Raw genomic sequence first — 15824 nt, 5'->3', positions numbered from 1 at the left:
TTCCAGGTTTCTGCCATTACAACTTGCCCGATGACCAGTTCCCTGAAGACTTTGCTTTTGACACTGAGGAGGTGAACTTCCCCACTGAGAACCTGTGCTTCATCGGCCTCATGTCCATGATCGACCCTCCTCGTGCTGCTGTGCCCGACGCCGTGGGCAAATGCAGGAGCGCCGGAATCAAGGTAAAGCCGCTATTAGAAAGGAAAATCACTCACATAATTAACATAAAGCTATTTCAGTCAGCCTACTCACATGGAATGTTAAATATGTATACGCAATATGTACAGTCGTATGCCCCCCAAGTGGCCTAATTAATAACAAATCATCATAACGCTTGCGTAAGTGACAATATAATAGAAAAGGTTGAGTATCATCCTCTGCTTGATGAAAGTTTTCCTTTTATCCTAGGTCATCATGGTAACAGGTGATCATCCAATCACAGCTAAGGCCATCGCTAAGGGTGTGGGTATCATCTCCGAGGGCAACGAGACTGTTGAGGACATCGCTGCACGTCTGAATATCCCAATCAACGAGGTCAACCCAAGGTATGGACTATACCTAGGAACCCTGAGTGCATTTGCTGCAGTTACCATGGAAACACAACTCACAGCCGCACCTGGAGTACCCCAGGGTCATGTTCTGGAGTCCTTTTAGCTCTGAATTTGTTGCATTTTCCGACCCAAAGATTTAAATATAGTTCGTACCTTGTACGAACTTTTCTGAGGAACCCTGAGTGCATTTGCTGCAGTTACCATGGAGACGCAACTCACAGCCCCACCTGGAGTACCCCAGGGTCATGTTCTGGAGTCCTTTTAGCTCTGAATTTGTTGCGTTTTCCGACCCAAAGATTTAAATATAGTTCGTACCTTGTACGAACTTTACTGAGGAGCCCTGAGTGCATTTGCTGCAGTTACCATGGAGACACAACTCACAGCCGCACCTGGAGTACCCCAGGGTCATGTTCTGGAGTCCCTTTAGCTCTTAATTTGTTGCGTTTTCTGACCCAAAGATTTAAATATTTAAAGTTTAAAGCCACTAAATATAACTTGTTAATTTTGGACAAATGTGATAGTGTTTCCATTAGAACCATAATTTTAGCGGTTTGTCTCTTTTATGTAGTTCATATGGAGGTGTCACTATGAAACTGTTCAAACCTCATTGTAGTACGTTACGTAACATAACAGCTTTGTTTTCCCTCCAGAGATGCAAAGGCTTGCGTCGTACACGGCGGAGACCTGAAAGATCTGTCCGCGGACCAGCTTGACGACATCCTGAAGTACCACACTGAGATCGTTTTCGCCAGAACCTCTCCGCAGCAGAAACTGATCATCGTGGAGGGCTGCCAGAGACAGGTACAAACTCAACAAATGAGGGGGTGTTGGTGTGTGAGATTTTCCCTGCTCTGATAAGCCTCCGCATCGTTTGCCAAACTGTAAAACAGGAGTACAAACACAGCATGTGCCCACGCCTTTATTATGTAAATTCATGAGTGAATATTTGATATCCTTATCCCCGAATGCTTATTTATGATTATTGCTTTGGTCTGATGACTAAGTTGGCAGAATAATCAGGCATAACATCTGTCAAGCTGTGACCTTGTATGAATATTAACGAGTGCATCAGCAGGCAGCGCGAACTCTGTTTGGTGGATTTGTTTATTAACAATAACATTTATATAGATCCCCTGATCTTATTAGAATGTTCTTCTTCTAAATATAGTTTTCTGAAAGATAAAAGGTTTTACTATGTCGACCGGTTGCTCACATAGTCTTGTCAGAGCTATGTGCAGTGCAGCATTATTTATTTAGGTTATATTTCAAATTTGTCAAAAATTAACAAATATTTCAGAATTTCAACCCTTTTAATTCCAGTTTGTTTTTTTAATGAAAATTTCACAAAGATTGTTCTATATACCAAATGCTAGGGGGGATTCTTTTTCACTGGATATTTCACGGGATATGTCAATGCATAAACACTGCATTGCCCCATAATACAGCAGCAATAATCCTACTATATATTTACCTTATAGAATAAACCTGAGACAATGGTTTATCTGGTGTAAAATTGTAAAATCTACAATTTGGAAGCCAGGGCTCTAGATTGAAAGCCTGATATAATATAATGTATGAATTGGGATCAAATAAAGGGTTTTATTGGGACATTTTTGTCCTTAATAATAATCCCTATCATTAATAGTACCACAATAAGTCCTCAAACCTTTCTTTCGTTCAAGGAAAAGCCCATCTTTAGCTGTTTCTCCACTGATTCGACCTCTGTTTGTCTGTTCTGTCAGAAGAAGCACAACTGAAGCAGTTCTTTCACATAACGAGCAAATTATTCTGTGTGACGCAGTGCATGAAAAAAAACGAAGGCAATATCACTCGACAGCAAGAATATTGACTTCTCTCTGAAGTGGAAATGACACCTGTTACCTCAGCTAAATATTCTTTTTATACACACAAATCAATTTGACTTCTCTCAGCCGAAGTCATCGTTTTTTGTGCAACATTCTTCTGCTCCTCTTAACAAAGAAATAGTCTTTTTCCCTTTCTGTCTTTCTGAGTATAATCTCACAAACACTACCACTTCTTGCCTCTGTCTGCAGGGAGCCATTGTGGCTGTGACAGGTGACGGTGTGAACGACTCTCCCGCTCTGAAGAAGGCCGACATTGGCGTTGCCATGGGTATCGCTGGCTCTGACGTCTCAAAGCAGGCCGCTGACATGATCCTGCTGGACGACAACTTTGCCTCCATTGTTACTGGAGTGGAAGAAGGTTTGGACTTAACCGAATACTGTATTTCCTCAATTTTAAGCCGGGCCCCTATTAATGACCGGCCTCATTTAGTAACCGGGTGTAAAAACAATTTTTAGTAAATAAAAGCCGGCCTCTTTTATAAGCCGGGTGTCTTACCGGTGTTATGCCAAAGTCTGTTGATATGTGTGCCCCTTACCTTAACCTGCACCAACCTGACCCCTGACCCCAACCACTCCTCCTTTAAGTTGCTTAACGTGACCCCAAGTTTACCTTAACCCCAAAAAGTTCTCTCTATAAGGCCCCAGGGTCACATTCTGGAGTCCTTTTAGCTTTGAATTTGTTGCGTTTTCTGACCGAAAGATTAAAATATAGTTTGTACCTTGTACGAACTTTACTGAGGAACCCTGATTGCATTTGCCGCAGTTACCATGGAAACACAACTCACAGCCGCACCTGGAGTACCCCAGGGTCATGTTCTGGAGTCCTTTTAGCTCTGAATTTGTAGCGTTTTCTGACCCAAAGATTTTAAAATTTAAAAAACTGTTTACAATGATTCTTGGATTACAGCCAGAATGTGTAAAAAAAAACATACGGACCCGGGGGAGGGGGGTAATATTTTCAGAAAAAGTTTACGAGATTAAAGTGGCAAACCTAGGAGAAAAAAATGCGCAAATTAATGAGATTTAAAGTGGTGAATCTACAAGAAAAAAGTTGCTTTTATTCCCCACTTTTTTTCGTAAATCAACTTTTTCCGCACAGATTTGCCACTTTAAATCTCTTAAATCTACGACTTTTTTTTTTTTTTTTGTAGATTTGCCACTTTAATCTAGTAAATTTGCAACTTTTTTTCTCGAAATATTAAGTTACCAAATACGGTTCTTCGCCCAATAAAGGGTTAACATGAGCCCAAGTTTACGTTAACCCCAAACAGTTCTCTCTACAAGGCCTAACCTTAAACTTAAACCCTAACTCCAACCAGAGGTGATGCTACGGAGAACACCATTCAGGAAACATCATTTGACGGGTAACAGATTTCAACACAACACCTGTGTTTTGAAGTTTGTCCCCACGAGTTAGTACTGTAGGTAAATATGGTTGTTTCTCCCGCTGTCCTAGTCATTCTCTGTAAAGTCGAGTCGTTTTCGCACGTTCTTCTGGGCTTTTTAGTAGTTTAGACATTTTAAATCCTGCTTAAAATGAACATTCAGCGTGCTGTTCATTGTTTGTTTACATCCCAGTACTTCCAATATGGCCGACATCCTGGTAACTGGCTACAATGCGCTGTGTAAAACACTCGAAAAAGTGCCGGTCAGAGCTGCTCTGAGTTTCTTTTTTTAATAAAAGCCTCCTTCAAATAATAGCCTGCCCCTATTATTAGCCGGGTCCCAAACTGAATTTTTATTAATAGAAGCCCCGGATACTATTTGAGGAAATACGGTACTTAGGACTTAAAATTAAGCTAATAAATAATGAGAATTCCACTGGATTTTTATTGTCGTGTTCTTTTCAGGCCGTCTGATCTTTGACAACTTGAAGAAGTCCATTGCCTACACTCTGACCAGCAACATCCCTGAGATCACCCCCTTCCTGCTCTTCATCATCGCCAACATCCCGTTGCCCCTGGGAACCGTCACCATCCTCTGTATCGACCTGGGAACTGACATGGTAAAGATGGACAAATTACCCGCTAAAAGCTGTGTTCTTTAATGTGGTGCAAGTAAATAATACCCTAAATCAAGATGTAGAACTAGGGTATGTGACAATGTCCACAGTGAGATATCGTCAGCGCGATTTATCCAAACTTATCCAAACTTCCAACACTGCACCAAACCCATCACAGGCTATATCCACCATTAAGAATAAAAAGATATGTCATCTTATTAATCCTTTGAACGGAAATGAGTGCATTGCATAGACTATAAAAATTAATGGGTTTGTAAAAGTTTGAATTAGTTTTGTGAATACATTTTGAATTATTTCTCTTTTACTTAAGATAGTTCCAAACTTAAATTGCACTCTCAAAATCAATCTGTGCACCGTTCACACAGATCAGATTAATTACTTTTTAAGCATGTAGTTATTGCTACTGCAAACCTCTGCTGCTGTGGAGGAGGGGGTGGGGCTTATGTCTTAGAGACTAAATGTCCACCTTAACCATTCATTAATTTCAAAATAATGTCAGTCTTTCAAAAATAATGTCAGTCTTTCAAAAAAATAATGACTTAGTATTTCAAAATAATGACCTACTGTTTCAAAATAATGGCACAGTCTCTCAAAATAATGACATAGTATTTCAAAATAATGGCAGTCTTTCAAAATATTGACTTAGTATTTTAAAATAATGGCAGTCTTTCAAAATAATGGCACTCTTTCAAAAATAATGACTTAGTATTTAAAAAATAATGGCAGTCTTTCAAAATAATGGCAGTCTTTCAAAAATAATGGCACAGTCTTTCAAAATATTGACTTGGTATTTCAAAATAATGTCAGTCTTTCAAAATAATGCCACAGTCTTGAAGAAGCATGGTAACATACGTTTTGAGCAGTATATCTATTATTGTGGAGAAGTTTTTAAATTCTCTAAATCTCTCGCATTGTTTCTATTTAATTGTCAAGAAAATTTTAGGCAAAATATTACCAAAACAAAGCGTTATTAGAAGTTGGCTTTGGAGAAAACTCATTAGGAATTTGGTTCATTTGGGAAAATTGACAGTTCTTTAATGTCAGCTAGTATTGATCATGTTTCATGCTGTTGGAGACAAAGACAAATGAATATATTATGAAAGATGCCGACAGCAGACACAGCACTTTGCTACATCAAAACTTATTCACCAAATGCATTTCCATCCTGTTTTTCTCATGAAATATTTTCTGACGTCCTGTCTCCCAGGTCCCTGCCATCTCCCTGGCTTACGAAGCAGCTGAAAGTGACATCATGAAGAGACAGCCCAGAAACCCCAAAACAGACAAACTGGTGAACGAGAGGCTCATCAGCATAGCCTACGGACAGATCGGTAAACACACACTTTGTGCTGCTGCGATGAGAAAATCAAACAAAGGAGAGCTCCTTGGTAGATATTTAGTTTTCTGGGAAGGCAGCTCAGTATCTGGGTGGTCCAAGATAAGCAGAAGAGTGGCATGCACCAGAAATAGGCCCATCCTGATAGAGAACTGGAGCCTGTGTGAGTGATGACAGAGGAGGCCTCTGGCTTCAGATTTGTCCCTCTTCGGTAATGAAGCCAGGAATAGGTTTGACCCTCCTGAACTTTCTGTACGACCATATAAGACCAATTTTGCTCTTTTTTGTTTTTGTCTATCACACAGTATTACTTCACAAAGGACTCGTGTCCTAATAAGTCTGTTCTTTCAGATTAAAATATATTTTTCAAGGTTTAAATTAACTAAAAACATTTACACACCAGTGGTGTTTTATTACTTTGTGGGGTAATTTACATGTCAATATATTTTTCTTTTTTTATTTATTTTATAATTGTTTTAATTTTTCTGATAAAGAATTTTTTCCTGATTTTTTTTTTTTTCAATTTTTTTTTTATTTTTTACATTTATTTTTTACATTTTCCAATTTTTCAGCTCATACCTTTGCCATAATAGGAAAAGAATAACCTATTCATTTATCATACAAGATCCACTCCGTCTGTTCTTACCTTTCACAATAAAAGCCCTGAACTTTTACAATGCATAACAGTTTACCAAAGGGGAATTCAAATTCACTTATTTCAAAATAATGGCACAGTCTTTCAAAATAATTACTTAGTATTTCAAAATAATGTCAGTCTTTCAAAATATTGACTTAGTATTTCAAAATAATGTCAGTCTTTCAAAATAATGGTACAGTCTTTCAAAATGTTGACTTAGTATTTCAAAACAATGGCAGTCTTTCAAAATAATGGTACAGTCTTTCAAAATATTAACTTAGTATTTCAAAATAATGGCAGTCTTTCAAAATGTTGACTTAGTCTTTCAAAATAATGGCACAGTCTTTCAAAATAATGCTAGTCTTGAAGAAGCAGGGTAACATACGTTTTGAGCACTATATCTATTCTTGTGGAAAAGTAGCATATGTTTCCGTTTTAAATTCTTTTAAAATATTTTTTTAGAGTCTTAATCTCTCACATTGTTTCTATTTTATTGTCAAGCAAATTTTAGGCAAAATGTTGCCAAAACAAATGTGAAACGGAGCTTTGGCTATACAACAGATGACATTAAAACCTTTTATTGTATAAATGTTTTAACTTCCACAAACTCACATCCTTGATTATATACTTTTTGTTGAGTACTTTTGATTCAAAATAAATATAAGCTTTTCTTTTCTGCATCAAACAGTATATAAAGGCCTGAATTCTCCTGTTTTGCATTTTTGCATCTTGTCAAACATTTAAAACAAGCAAATTAGCTTTAATTGCCATGACTCATTCATTTCATAACATTTAATAATTTTCACTTTGATTGAGCTTTTAATTCCTCCGAAGACAACCAAACCTCATTTATTTTTTAAACCCACGGTTTTTAGTGTTCGGCATTCTCCAAAAGACTGACTAATCGCTCACTTTCTCATTCATCCCAGAAGACCACAGCGCCAATTTGTTTGCTTTGTCATGAATTGATTCTTGGTTTAATTTCTCAATGGGCTAATTAACAGTAATCCTTCATTTGGTCTAAAACTGCCATTAATAAAAATGACTTATTGATCCAATCACATGTCTCCCCTGCAGGTATGATCCAGGCGCTGGCAGGTTTCTTCACCTACTTTGTGATTTTGGCTGAAAACGGCTTCCTGCCCTCCAGGCTGCTGGGCATCAGAGTCAACTGGGATAATAAATATGTTAATGACCTGGAGGACAGCTACGGACAGCAGTGGGTCAGTAACAATTATTGCACAGAACAAGGGTATTATAGTTAACGAAAATAACGAAATAACGGAAACTAGAGTTGAAAAAACATTTTCATGAGCTGAAATAAAAATAAAAACTGTTTTTAAAAAACCGATAACTCACTGAAACTGTGTTGTGTGGTTACAAAATTAATTAAAACTAAGATTATAGTGAAAATGTCCTAAATTTTCGTCTTTGTCAACTTTTTTCATACATAATCCAGTGTTCCTATTAGAAAGAGGATTCTGTTTGTGAACATGCAGGAACACATGGTAAATATTTTTATTGAGACTGGGATGTCTACACACAAACCAAAAATTCACAACTACAACAACTGCATTTTGCGCCATTTTTTGCATCGTTTTTAGAAATACAGCCGCTCAGCCGGAGCGACCATTTTGCAGCGAAGCTTTGTTTTCCAAAACGTCCAATACATCTTCTCAAAACTAATACCAAGCTTAATGCTGTGTGCGCTTTGTTTTTAATCTCCATGGTTACTTCTATGGTTTCTCCGTTACGTCATTTCCTGTTTTCATGTTTTGGATTACAGTCGAGAGACTAGCGCCGCCCGTTGTTAGGGAGACTTATTGCATCTCGCACAAGCGCAGAACGTACAGGCTGCCGTGTAGTCGGCAGTCGTCGTGGCGACGTGTTTCACTGTTTTTTTTTCACCCGACTGTGCCAAGAGGCGACAGAATCGCCGGACAAGAGCTCGTCGGCGTCAGGCCTTAAGAGTAGGGTTGTCACGATACTACAATTTTCAACTCGATACCGATAAAATATTCGATACTCGATACCATTTTCGATACCACAAGGATAAAAACAAAGACCCCAAAATGTAACAGAAATATTTTTATCAACAAGAAAAATGTAACATGTAAAAATGAACAGAACCACGGGTTAAATATTTATAATAAAAACAGTTGTGCGAAAAGAAACTGCAACTATGATAACAAGCTTCAGATACTTGATACTTACTAAAATGAGTATCGTGTCCGGATACAACGTTTTAGTATCGTTACTTTTTTGGGTATCGATATTTTTTGACAAACCTACTTAAGAGTTATTAATCTCTTTGGGGATTAGATGGATAAACCAAAGGAAATAAAGGCAAAATGTATTATGACCTCTTTGAATCTCACACCCAACACATAACCCATTACAAAAAAACTAGAAACTTACACAAAAACTAACTAAAACAAACTGAATTTGAAAACAAAAATTCACTGTGAAATTAAAACTAAGACTTATAAAAAAATCCAAAACTGTTCTAACCTTGGCACAGCCCATAAGGGTAGAATGTGTGTTTCACCACCTGTTTTTTCCTGTTTTGACGTGTGTTTCCTGCAGACTTATGAGCAGAGGAAGATCGTTGAGTTCACCTGCCACACAGCTTTCTTCGCCAGCATCGTCATCGTCCAGTGGGCCGATCTGATCATCTGTAAGACCAGGAGGAACTCTGTTTTCCAACAGGGAATGAAGTAAGAACAAACACATAATCCTCCTCCAACTTTGAGTTTTGGGTGTTTCATCAGAAGATACACAAAGTCTTCTCTGCTCCAGAAACAGCTGCCATCTTGAATGTCATGCCTCCTTTTCTGTATTGTACTAGCTGTTGTTTTTTTCCCAGGGAGAACTCTGGATAACCTCCGTGTTTATTTATGCCTCTAAACCATATGAAATGTATTTAAAAGGCATTTCAAGGACGGCGCTTTGCGTCACTGCTCTGGCTCAGTGTCAATATTTTCTGAAATCCTGGCACCAAGATGATGAAGTTTTTAAAATCCTCGCTGTTTTAAGTCACTTGAATTGATGGAAGCAGATTTCTGTCAATGTGATAAAGAAAGATCCTGTTAAACTTTCATGAAATGAGTTAGTGTCTCGAAATAATAAAACTTTGTGTCTCTGTTATGCTGGTCATGAGTCATAACTCTGATGATTATTTTAGATTATTTAAAGATATTAAGTCATTCCTTAATTTATAGCTCATTGCTTTTAATAACTCATTATTTCATTCACTAACTTTTTTCAAGTTACCAACTAATTATTTTGAAATACATTATTCTGAAGTACTAAGCAATTATTTTGTAAAGACTGTTATTTTATAAATATTGTGCCATTATTTTTGAAATCCTAAGTCATTATTTTGGAAAACTATGCCATTATTTTTGAAAGACTATGCCATTGTTTTTGAAAGACTGTTCCCTTATTTTGAAAGACTATGCCATTATTTTTTTATACCATTTTGAAAGACTAGGTCCTTATTTTGAAAGACTAGGTCCTTATTTTGAAAGACTATGCCATTACTCTGAAAGACTATGCCATTACTTTGAAAGACTAGGTCCTTATTTTGAAAGACTAGGTCCTTATTTTGAAAGACTAGGTCCTTATTTTGAAAGACTTGGTCATTATTTTGAAAGACTATGCCCATTATTTTGAAAGACTAGGTCCTTATTTTGAAAGACTAGGTCCTTATTTTGAAAGACTAGGCCATTATTTTGAAAGACTAGGTCCTTATTTTGAAAGACTATGCCATTACTTTGAAAGACTAGGTCCTTATTTTGAAAGACTAGGTCATTATTTTGAAGGACTGTGCCATTATTTTTGAGAGATTATGTCATTATTTTGAAAGACTATGTTGTTATTTAGAAATACTAAGTTGTTATTTTGAAAGACTGACGTTATTTTGAAAGACTGTGCCATTTTTTTGTTAGTATATGCCATTACTTTGAAAACCTGCCATTATTTTGAAATACTAGGTCATTACATTGAAAATAATGACTTAGTATTTCAGAGTTTCTCATTATTTTGACTCACAAGATCTTTTTTGTTTTCATCACAAGTCTAAATTTTAATACTTTACTGGCTGGTTTCCATACAAACGGTTTGTCTGGTTCTCAGGTTAGATTGTTCCAACACTGAGTGTTTGTTGTTGTGTGTTTTAGGAACAAGATCCTGATCTTTGGCCTGTTCGAGGAGACCGCCCTGGCTGCCTTCCTGTCTTACTGCCCCGGCATGGACGTGGCCCTCAGAATGTACCCTCTCAAGTGAGTAAAGCACCAAACGTCCCGTCCCGATCCAGCAGTACGCCACACACACACACAGTGGATTCTGTCAACACGCTCACTCCACCTGACCACATGGAAACACTATGCCCATTACTTTGAAAGACTAGGTCCTTATTTTGAAAGACTAGGTCCTTATTTTGAAAGACTACGTCCTTATTTTGAAAGACTAGGTCATTATTTTGAAAGACTCTGCATTATTTTGAAAAACCATGCCATTATTTTGAAAGACTAGGTCTTTATTTTGAAAGACTAGGTCTTTATTTTGAAAGACTAGGTCCTTATTTTGAAAGACTAGGTCCTTATTTTGAAAGACTAGGTCCTTATTTTGAAAGAGTGTGCCATTATTTTGAAGGACTGACATTATTTTGAAAGACTTGTCCTTATTTTGAAAGACTTTGTCATTATTTTGAAAGACTAGGTCATTATTTTAAAAGACTAGGTCCTTATTTTGAAAGACTAGGTCCTTATTTTGAAAGACTGCCATTATTTTGAAAGACTTTGTCATTATTTTGAAAGACTAGGTCTTTATTTTGAAAGACTAGGTCCTTATTTTGAAAGACTAGGTCCTTATTTTGAAAGACTGTGCCATTATTTTGAAAGACTGACATTATTTTGAAAGACTAGGTCTTTATTTTGAAAGACAAGGTCCTTATTTTGAAAGACTGTGCCATTATTTTGAAAGACTGACATTATTTTGAAAGACTAGGTCCTTATTTTGAAAGACTAGGTCCTTATTTTGAAAGACTAGGTCCTTATTTTGAAAGACTAGGTCCTTATTTTGAAAGACTGTGCCATTATTTTGAAAGACTGACATTATTTTGAAAGACTAGGTCTTTATTTTGAAAGACTAGGTCATTATTTTGAAAGACTAGGTCCTTATTTTGAAAGACTAGGTCCTTATTTTGAAAGACTGGGTCATTATTTTGTAAGACTATGCCATTCTTTTGAAAAACCATGCCATTATTTTGAATGACTGACATTATTTTGAAAGACTAGGTCATTATTTTGAAAGACTAGGTCATTATTTTGAAAGACTAGGTCCTTATTTTGAAAGACTAGGTCATTATTTTGAGAGACTCTGCATTATTTTGAAAAACCATGCCATTATTTTGAAAGACTGACATTATTTTGAAAGACTAGGTCATTATTTTGAAAGACTAGGTCATTATTTTGAAAGACTAGGTCCTTATTTTGAAAGACTGGGTCATTATTTTGTAAGACTATGCCATTATTTTGAAAAACCATGGCATTATTTTGAAAGACTGACATTATTTTGAAAGACTAGGTCCTTATTTTGAAAGACTAGGTCATTATTTTGAAAGACTAGGTCCTTATTTTGAAAGACTAGGTCCTTATTTTGAAAGACTGCCATTATTTTGAAAGACTGTCATTATTTTTGAAAGACTTTGTCCTTATTTTGAAAGACTGCCATTATTTTGAAAGACTGTCATTATTTTGAAAGACTGTCATTATTTTGAAAGACTGTCATTACTTTGAAAGACTAGGTCCTTATTTTGAAAGACTAGGTCATTATTTTGAAAGACTGTCATTATTTTGAAAGACTGTCATTACTTTGAAAGACTAGGTCCTTATTTTGAAAGACTGTCATTATTTTGAAAGACTGTCATTACTTTGAAAGACTAGGTCCTTATTTTGTAAGACTATGCCCTTATTTTGAAAGACTGCCATTATTTTCTCTGAAGTGAGTAAAGCACCTCCCTCCTCCTGACCCCCTGGAGCTCCTGCAGGCCCGGGGTTCTGGATCACGTTCTCACCTCTGTGTGTGTTTCTGTGTTCCAGGCCCAACTGGTGGTTCTGCGCCTTCCCGTACTCCCTGCTCATCTTTATCTATGATGAAATCCGTAAGCTGATCCTCAGACGCAGCCCAGGAGGTGAGTCCTCAACCCGTGCTTTTATTATCTCCTACCTCTCTCCCTCTGCTCTCTTGTTTTTCTGCCTCTCCCTCGGCCTTGTGGGTAATTTTTATGCTAAGTTAAGGTGAAGAGACTTATCCCTCTCTCTTTTAACCCTCTGAACCCCGAGAAGTTTCAGGGTGTTTTCTCATTCTGCCAATAATAAAAAACAAACTCATTTTTATTAAATCACTAATTTAAGTAAAGTATAGTTATTTATAGGTTTAACTGCACATTTTAACTGCTCTTCTACTGTTCTTTCTTTATGATTGTATGTTTGTAAGTGCAAATAACAATAAATAAATAAATAAAAGCTTATATTTAGTGATTTTTCAGTTTGGATGTGTTCATTGGGTTGATTCATATCATATCAGAAATAAAAAAAAAAAAAAAGGAAAAACATCTGTTTTTTTACGCTTTTTTTCCTGGCAACATCATTTTTTGTCCATATATCATTAGTTTAAGCTTGGATTACATTTTTTTTTGTCCATATATCACTAGTTTAAGCTTGGATTAAATTATTTTTTTGTCCATATATCACTAGTTTAAGCTTGGATTAAATTATTTTTTTGTCCATATATCACTAGTTTAAGCTTGGATTAAATTATTTTTTTGTCCATATATCACTAGTTTAAGCTTGGATTAAATTATTTTTTTGTCCATATATCACTAGTTTAAGCTTGGATTAAATTATTTTTTTGTCCATATATCATTAGTTTAAACTTGGATTAAATTATTTTTTTGTCCATATATCATTAGTTTAAGCTTGGATTAAATTATTTTTTTGTCCATATATCACTAGTTTAAGCTTGGATTAAATTATTTTTTTGTCCATATATCACTAGTTTAAGCTTGGATTAAATTATTTTTTTGTCCATATATCACTAGTTTAAGCTTGGATTAAATTATTTTTTTGTCCATATATCACTAGTTTAAGCTTGGATTAAATTATTTTTTTGTCCATATATCACTAGTTTAAGATTGCATTAAATTAATTTTTTTGTCCATATATCACTAGTTTAAGCTTGGATTAAATTATTTTTTTGTCCATATATCACTAGTTTAAGCTTGGATTAAATTATTTTTTTGTCCATATATCACTAGTTTAAGCTTGGATTAAATTATTTTTTTGTCCATATATCACTAGTTTAAGCTTGGATTAAATTATTTTTTTGTCCATATATCACTAGTTTAAGCTTGGATTAAATTATTTTTTTGTCCATATATCACTAGTTTAAGATTGCATTAAATTAATTTTTTTGTCCATATATCACTAGTTTAAGCTTGGATTAAATTATTTTTTTGTCCATATATCACTAGTTTAAGCTTGGATTAAATTTTTTTTTTTTCCATATATCACTAGTTTAAGATTGGATTAAATTATTTTTTTGTCCATATATCACTAGTTTAAGCTTGGATTAAATTATTTTTTTGTCCATATATCACTAGTTTAAACTTGGATTAAATTATTTTTTTGTCCATATATCACTAGTTTAAACTTGGATTAAATTATTTTTTTGTCCATATATCACTAGTTTAAGCTTGGATTAAATTATTTTTTTGTCCATATATCACTAGTTTAAGATTGGATTAAATTATTTTTTTGTCCATATATCACTAGTTTAAGCTTGGATTAAATTATTTTTTTGTCCATATATCACTAGTTTAAGCTTGGATTAAATTATTTTTTTGTCCATATATCACTAGTTTAAGCTTGGATTAAATTATTTTTTTGTCCATATATCACTAGTTTAAGATTGGATTACATTTTTTTTCCTGACATCAATTTTCATTACACACAGATTGTTCCAGGATGTCAGTAATTTTAAATAAAAAAATAAAAAAAAGTTCTGTTTTTACAGTTTCTAACTGTGACAAATTCTGCAATTTTAGCTTCTTTCTTTTTTTTTCTTTAATTTTTTTTTTTTTTTTTAAACATGCCTTTCACACCTGCCAACAGGTTGTTGGGTTCAGAGGGTTAAAAGTCTTTATCCAGTCTCTTTGCATGCTTTAAAATCAAGTTAAAATCTATCCAACCAACCCAAGAAGTTCTCTCTAACGCCTGTTTGTTTGTCTGTTTGTTTGTTTGTTTGTTTGTTTGTTTGTTTGTGTGCAGGTTGGGTGGAGCGGGAGACCTACTATTAAAGAGCCGTCAGCCTGTCAGTCCCGTCAGCTCGCATCTTCTCCTCCACTCCCGTCTTTGCATGAATATTGTCTTGCTGCTCGGAATAAAATTTTAACCTCTGTGAAAAAAAAATTGGAACGTGTTTTTATATTAGGGAATGCTTGATACTACTATTCGACAAATAATGAGATGGAACGTGCTGATGATGCTGATGATGTTGATAAATGATAATGCTAATAATGACATGAACACTGAACATTGACATGACTATGCGTGCCTTGTTTCTGAAACAGGACCAATTTTATACATGTTTTTAACAGTTATAAACGTTCAATAAAAATGCGCTCGAGTCAGGTCCCACAAACGTTTCCAGTCTCATTTATTCTGTGTTTGTCTCCTTGAATTAACTTCTGTTTTTGTGTCTGTTGCACTGCAAAAAAGCCAATTTTTTGGCCTAAAACAGTGATTCAAGTTGGTAAAACTTGGAAATATAAATTATTGATATTTAGGGCAATAATGTAAGTTAGCACAACAAAGGAAGCCAGTTGTCTGCTCAAAAACAAGTTGGTGAGTTGTTGTTACTTATATCTTTAAGTTGGGGTTCACAACAAGGGACAATAGTTCTGATAACTCTTATTTCTTTGTTGTGAAATGTGGGAAAGCGGGGAAATTCGGTCATTAGCGAAAGCTAGCGGCTAACTGACGCTAGCGGCTAACTGATGCTAGCGGCTAACTGAAGCTAGCGGCTAACTGCATTGCTAACATTTCATAGCATAATAGCATTCATAAATATTTAGTTTCATTGTCCAACTTAAAATTTTATCGGTTTGTTGCCTTGAAATTTTGAGTTCACCCAACTTTTCTTTTTTTGCAGTGTGGGTGATTTATCCTGATTTTATTTATATAAATACCTGCATTTTCATTTGATTTTTAATCAAGAAACAATGGTAGCACCAAAGGAAAACCTTTCCACACTTAACACTGGTTAGCGAAACCATTTTAATAATTTGTTTATATAATATTTAATTTGTATAGCTTTTTAATGCAAGAAATGCAGAACAAAGTACTTC

The 15824-nt window shown here is 35.3% G+C and overlaps 1 protein-coding gene and 1 long non-coding RNA gene across 2 annotated transcripts in view; both read left to right on the top strand.

Annotated features, from left to right (window-relative positions):
* The window catches only part of LOC131962836 (sodium/potassium-transporting ATPase subunit alpha-1), a 50445-nt gene extending 35327 nt beyond the window's left edge, over positions 1–15118 (top strand). The window contains exons 13-23 of the mRNA XM_059327926.1: positions 7–182; positions 409–545; positions 1202–1352; positions 2606–2774; positions 4267–4421; positions 5647–5770; positions 7490–7635; positions 8999–9129; positions 10594–10695; positions 12517–12608; positions 14746–15118. Of these exons, the coding sequence (XP_059183909.1) occupies positions 7–182; positions 409–545; positions 1202–1352; positions 2606–2774; positions 4267–4421; positions 5647–5770; positions 7490–7635; positions 8999–9129; positions 10594–10695; positions 12517–12608; positions 14746–14774 (1412 nt within the window). The 3' untranslated portion in view covers positions 14775–15118. The remainder of the gene's footprint in view (positions 1–6; positions 183–408; positions 546–1201; positions 1353–2605; positions 2775–4266; positions 4422–5646; positions 5771–7489; positions 7636–8998; positions 9130–10593; positions 10696–12516; positions 12609–14745) is intronic.
* On the top strand, positions 10747–12035 carry LOC131962857 (uncharacterized). The gene is made up of 3 exons (XR_009389969.1): positions 10747–10844; positions 11280–11361; positions 11713–12035. It is a non-coding gene; the product is annotated as an uncharacterized LOC131962857 (long non-coding RNA).
* Positions 15119–15824: the final 706 nt, after the last annotated feature.

This window comes from Centropristis striata, chromosome 24, assembly GCF_030273125.1.
Source record: "Centropristis striata isolate RG_2023a ecotype Rhode Island chromosome 24, C.striata_1.0, whole genome shotgun sequence".
NCBI classification, from domain to species: Eukaryota; Metazoa; Chordata; class Actinopteri; order Perciformes; family Serranidae; genus Centropristis; species Centropristis striata.
The sequence above is the reverse complement of the archived record's forward strand: the minus strand, read 5'-3'. Positions and strand labels throughout refer to the sequence as shown.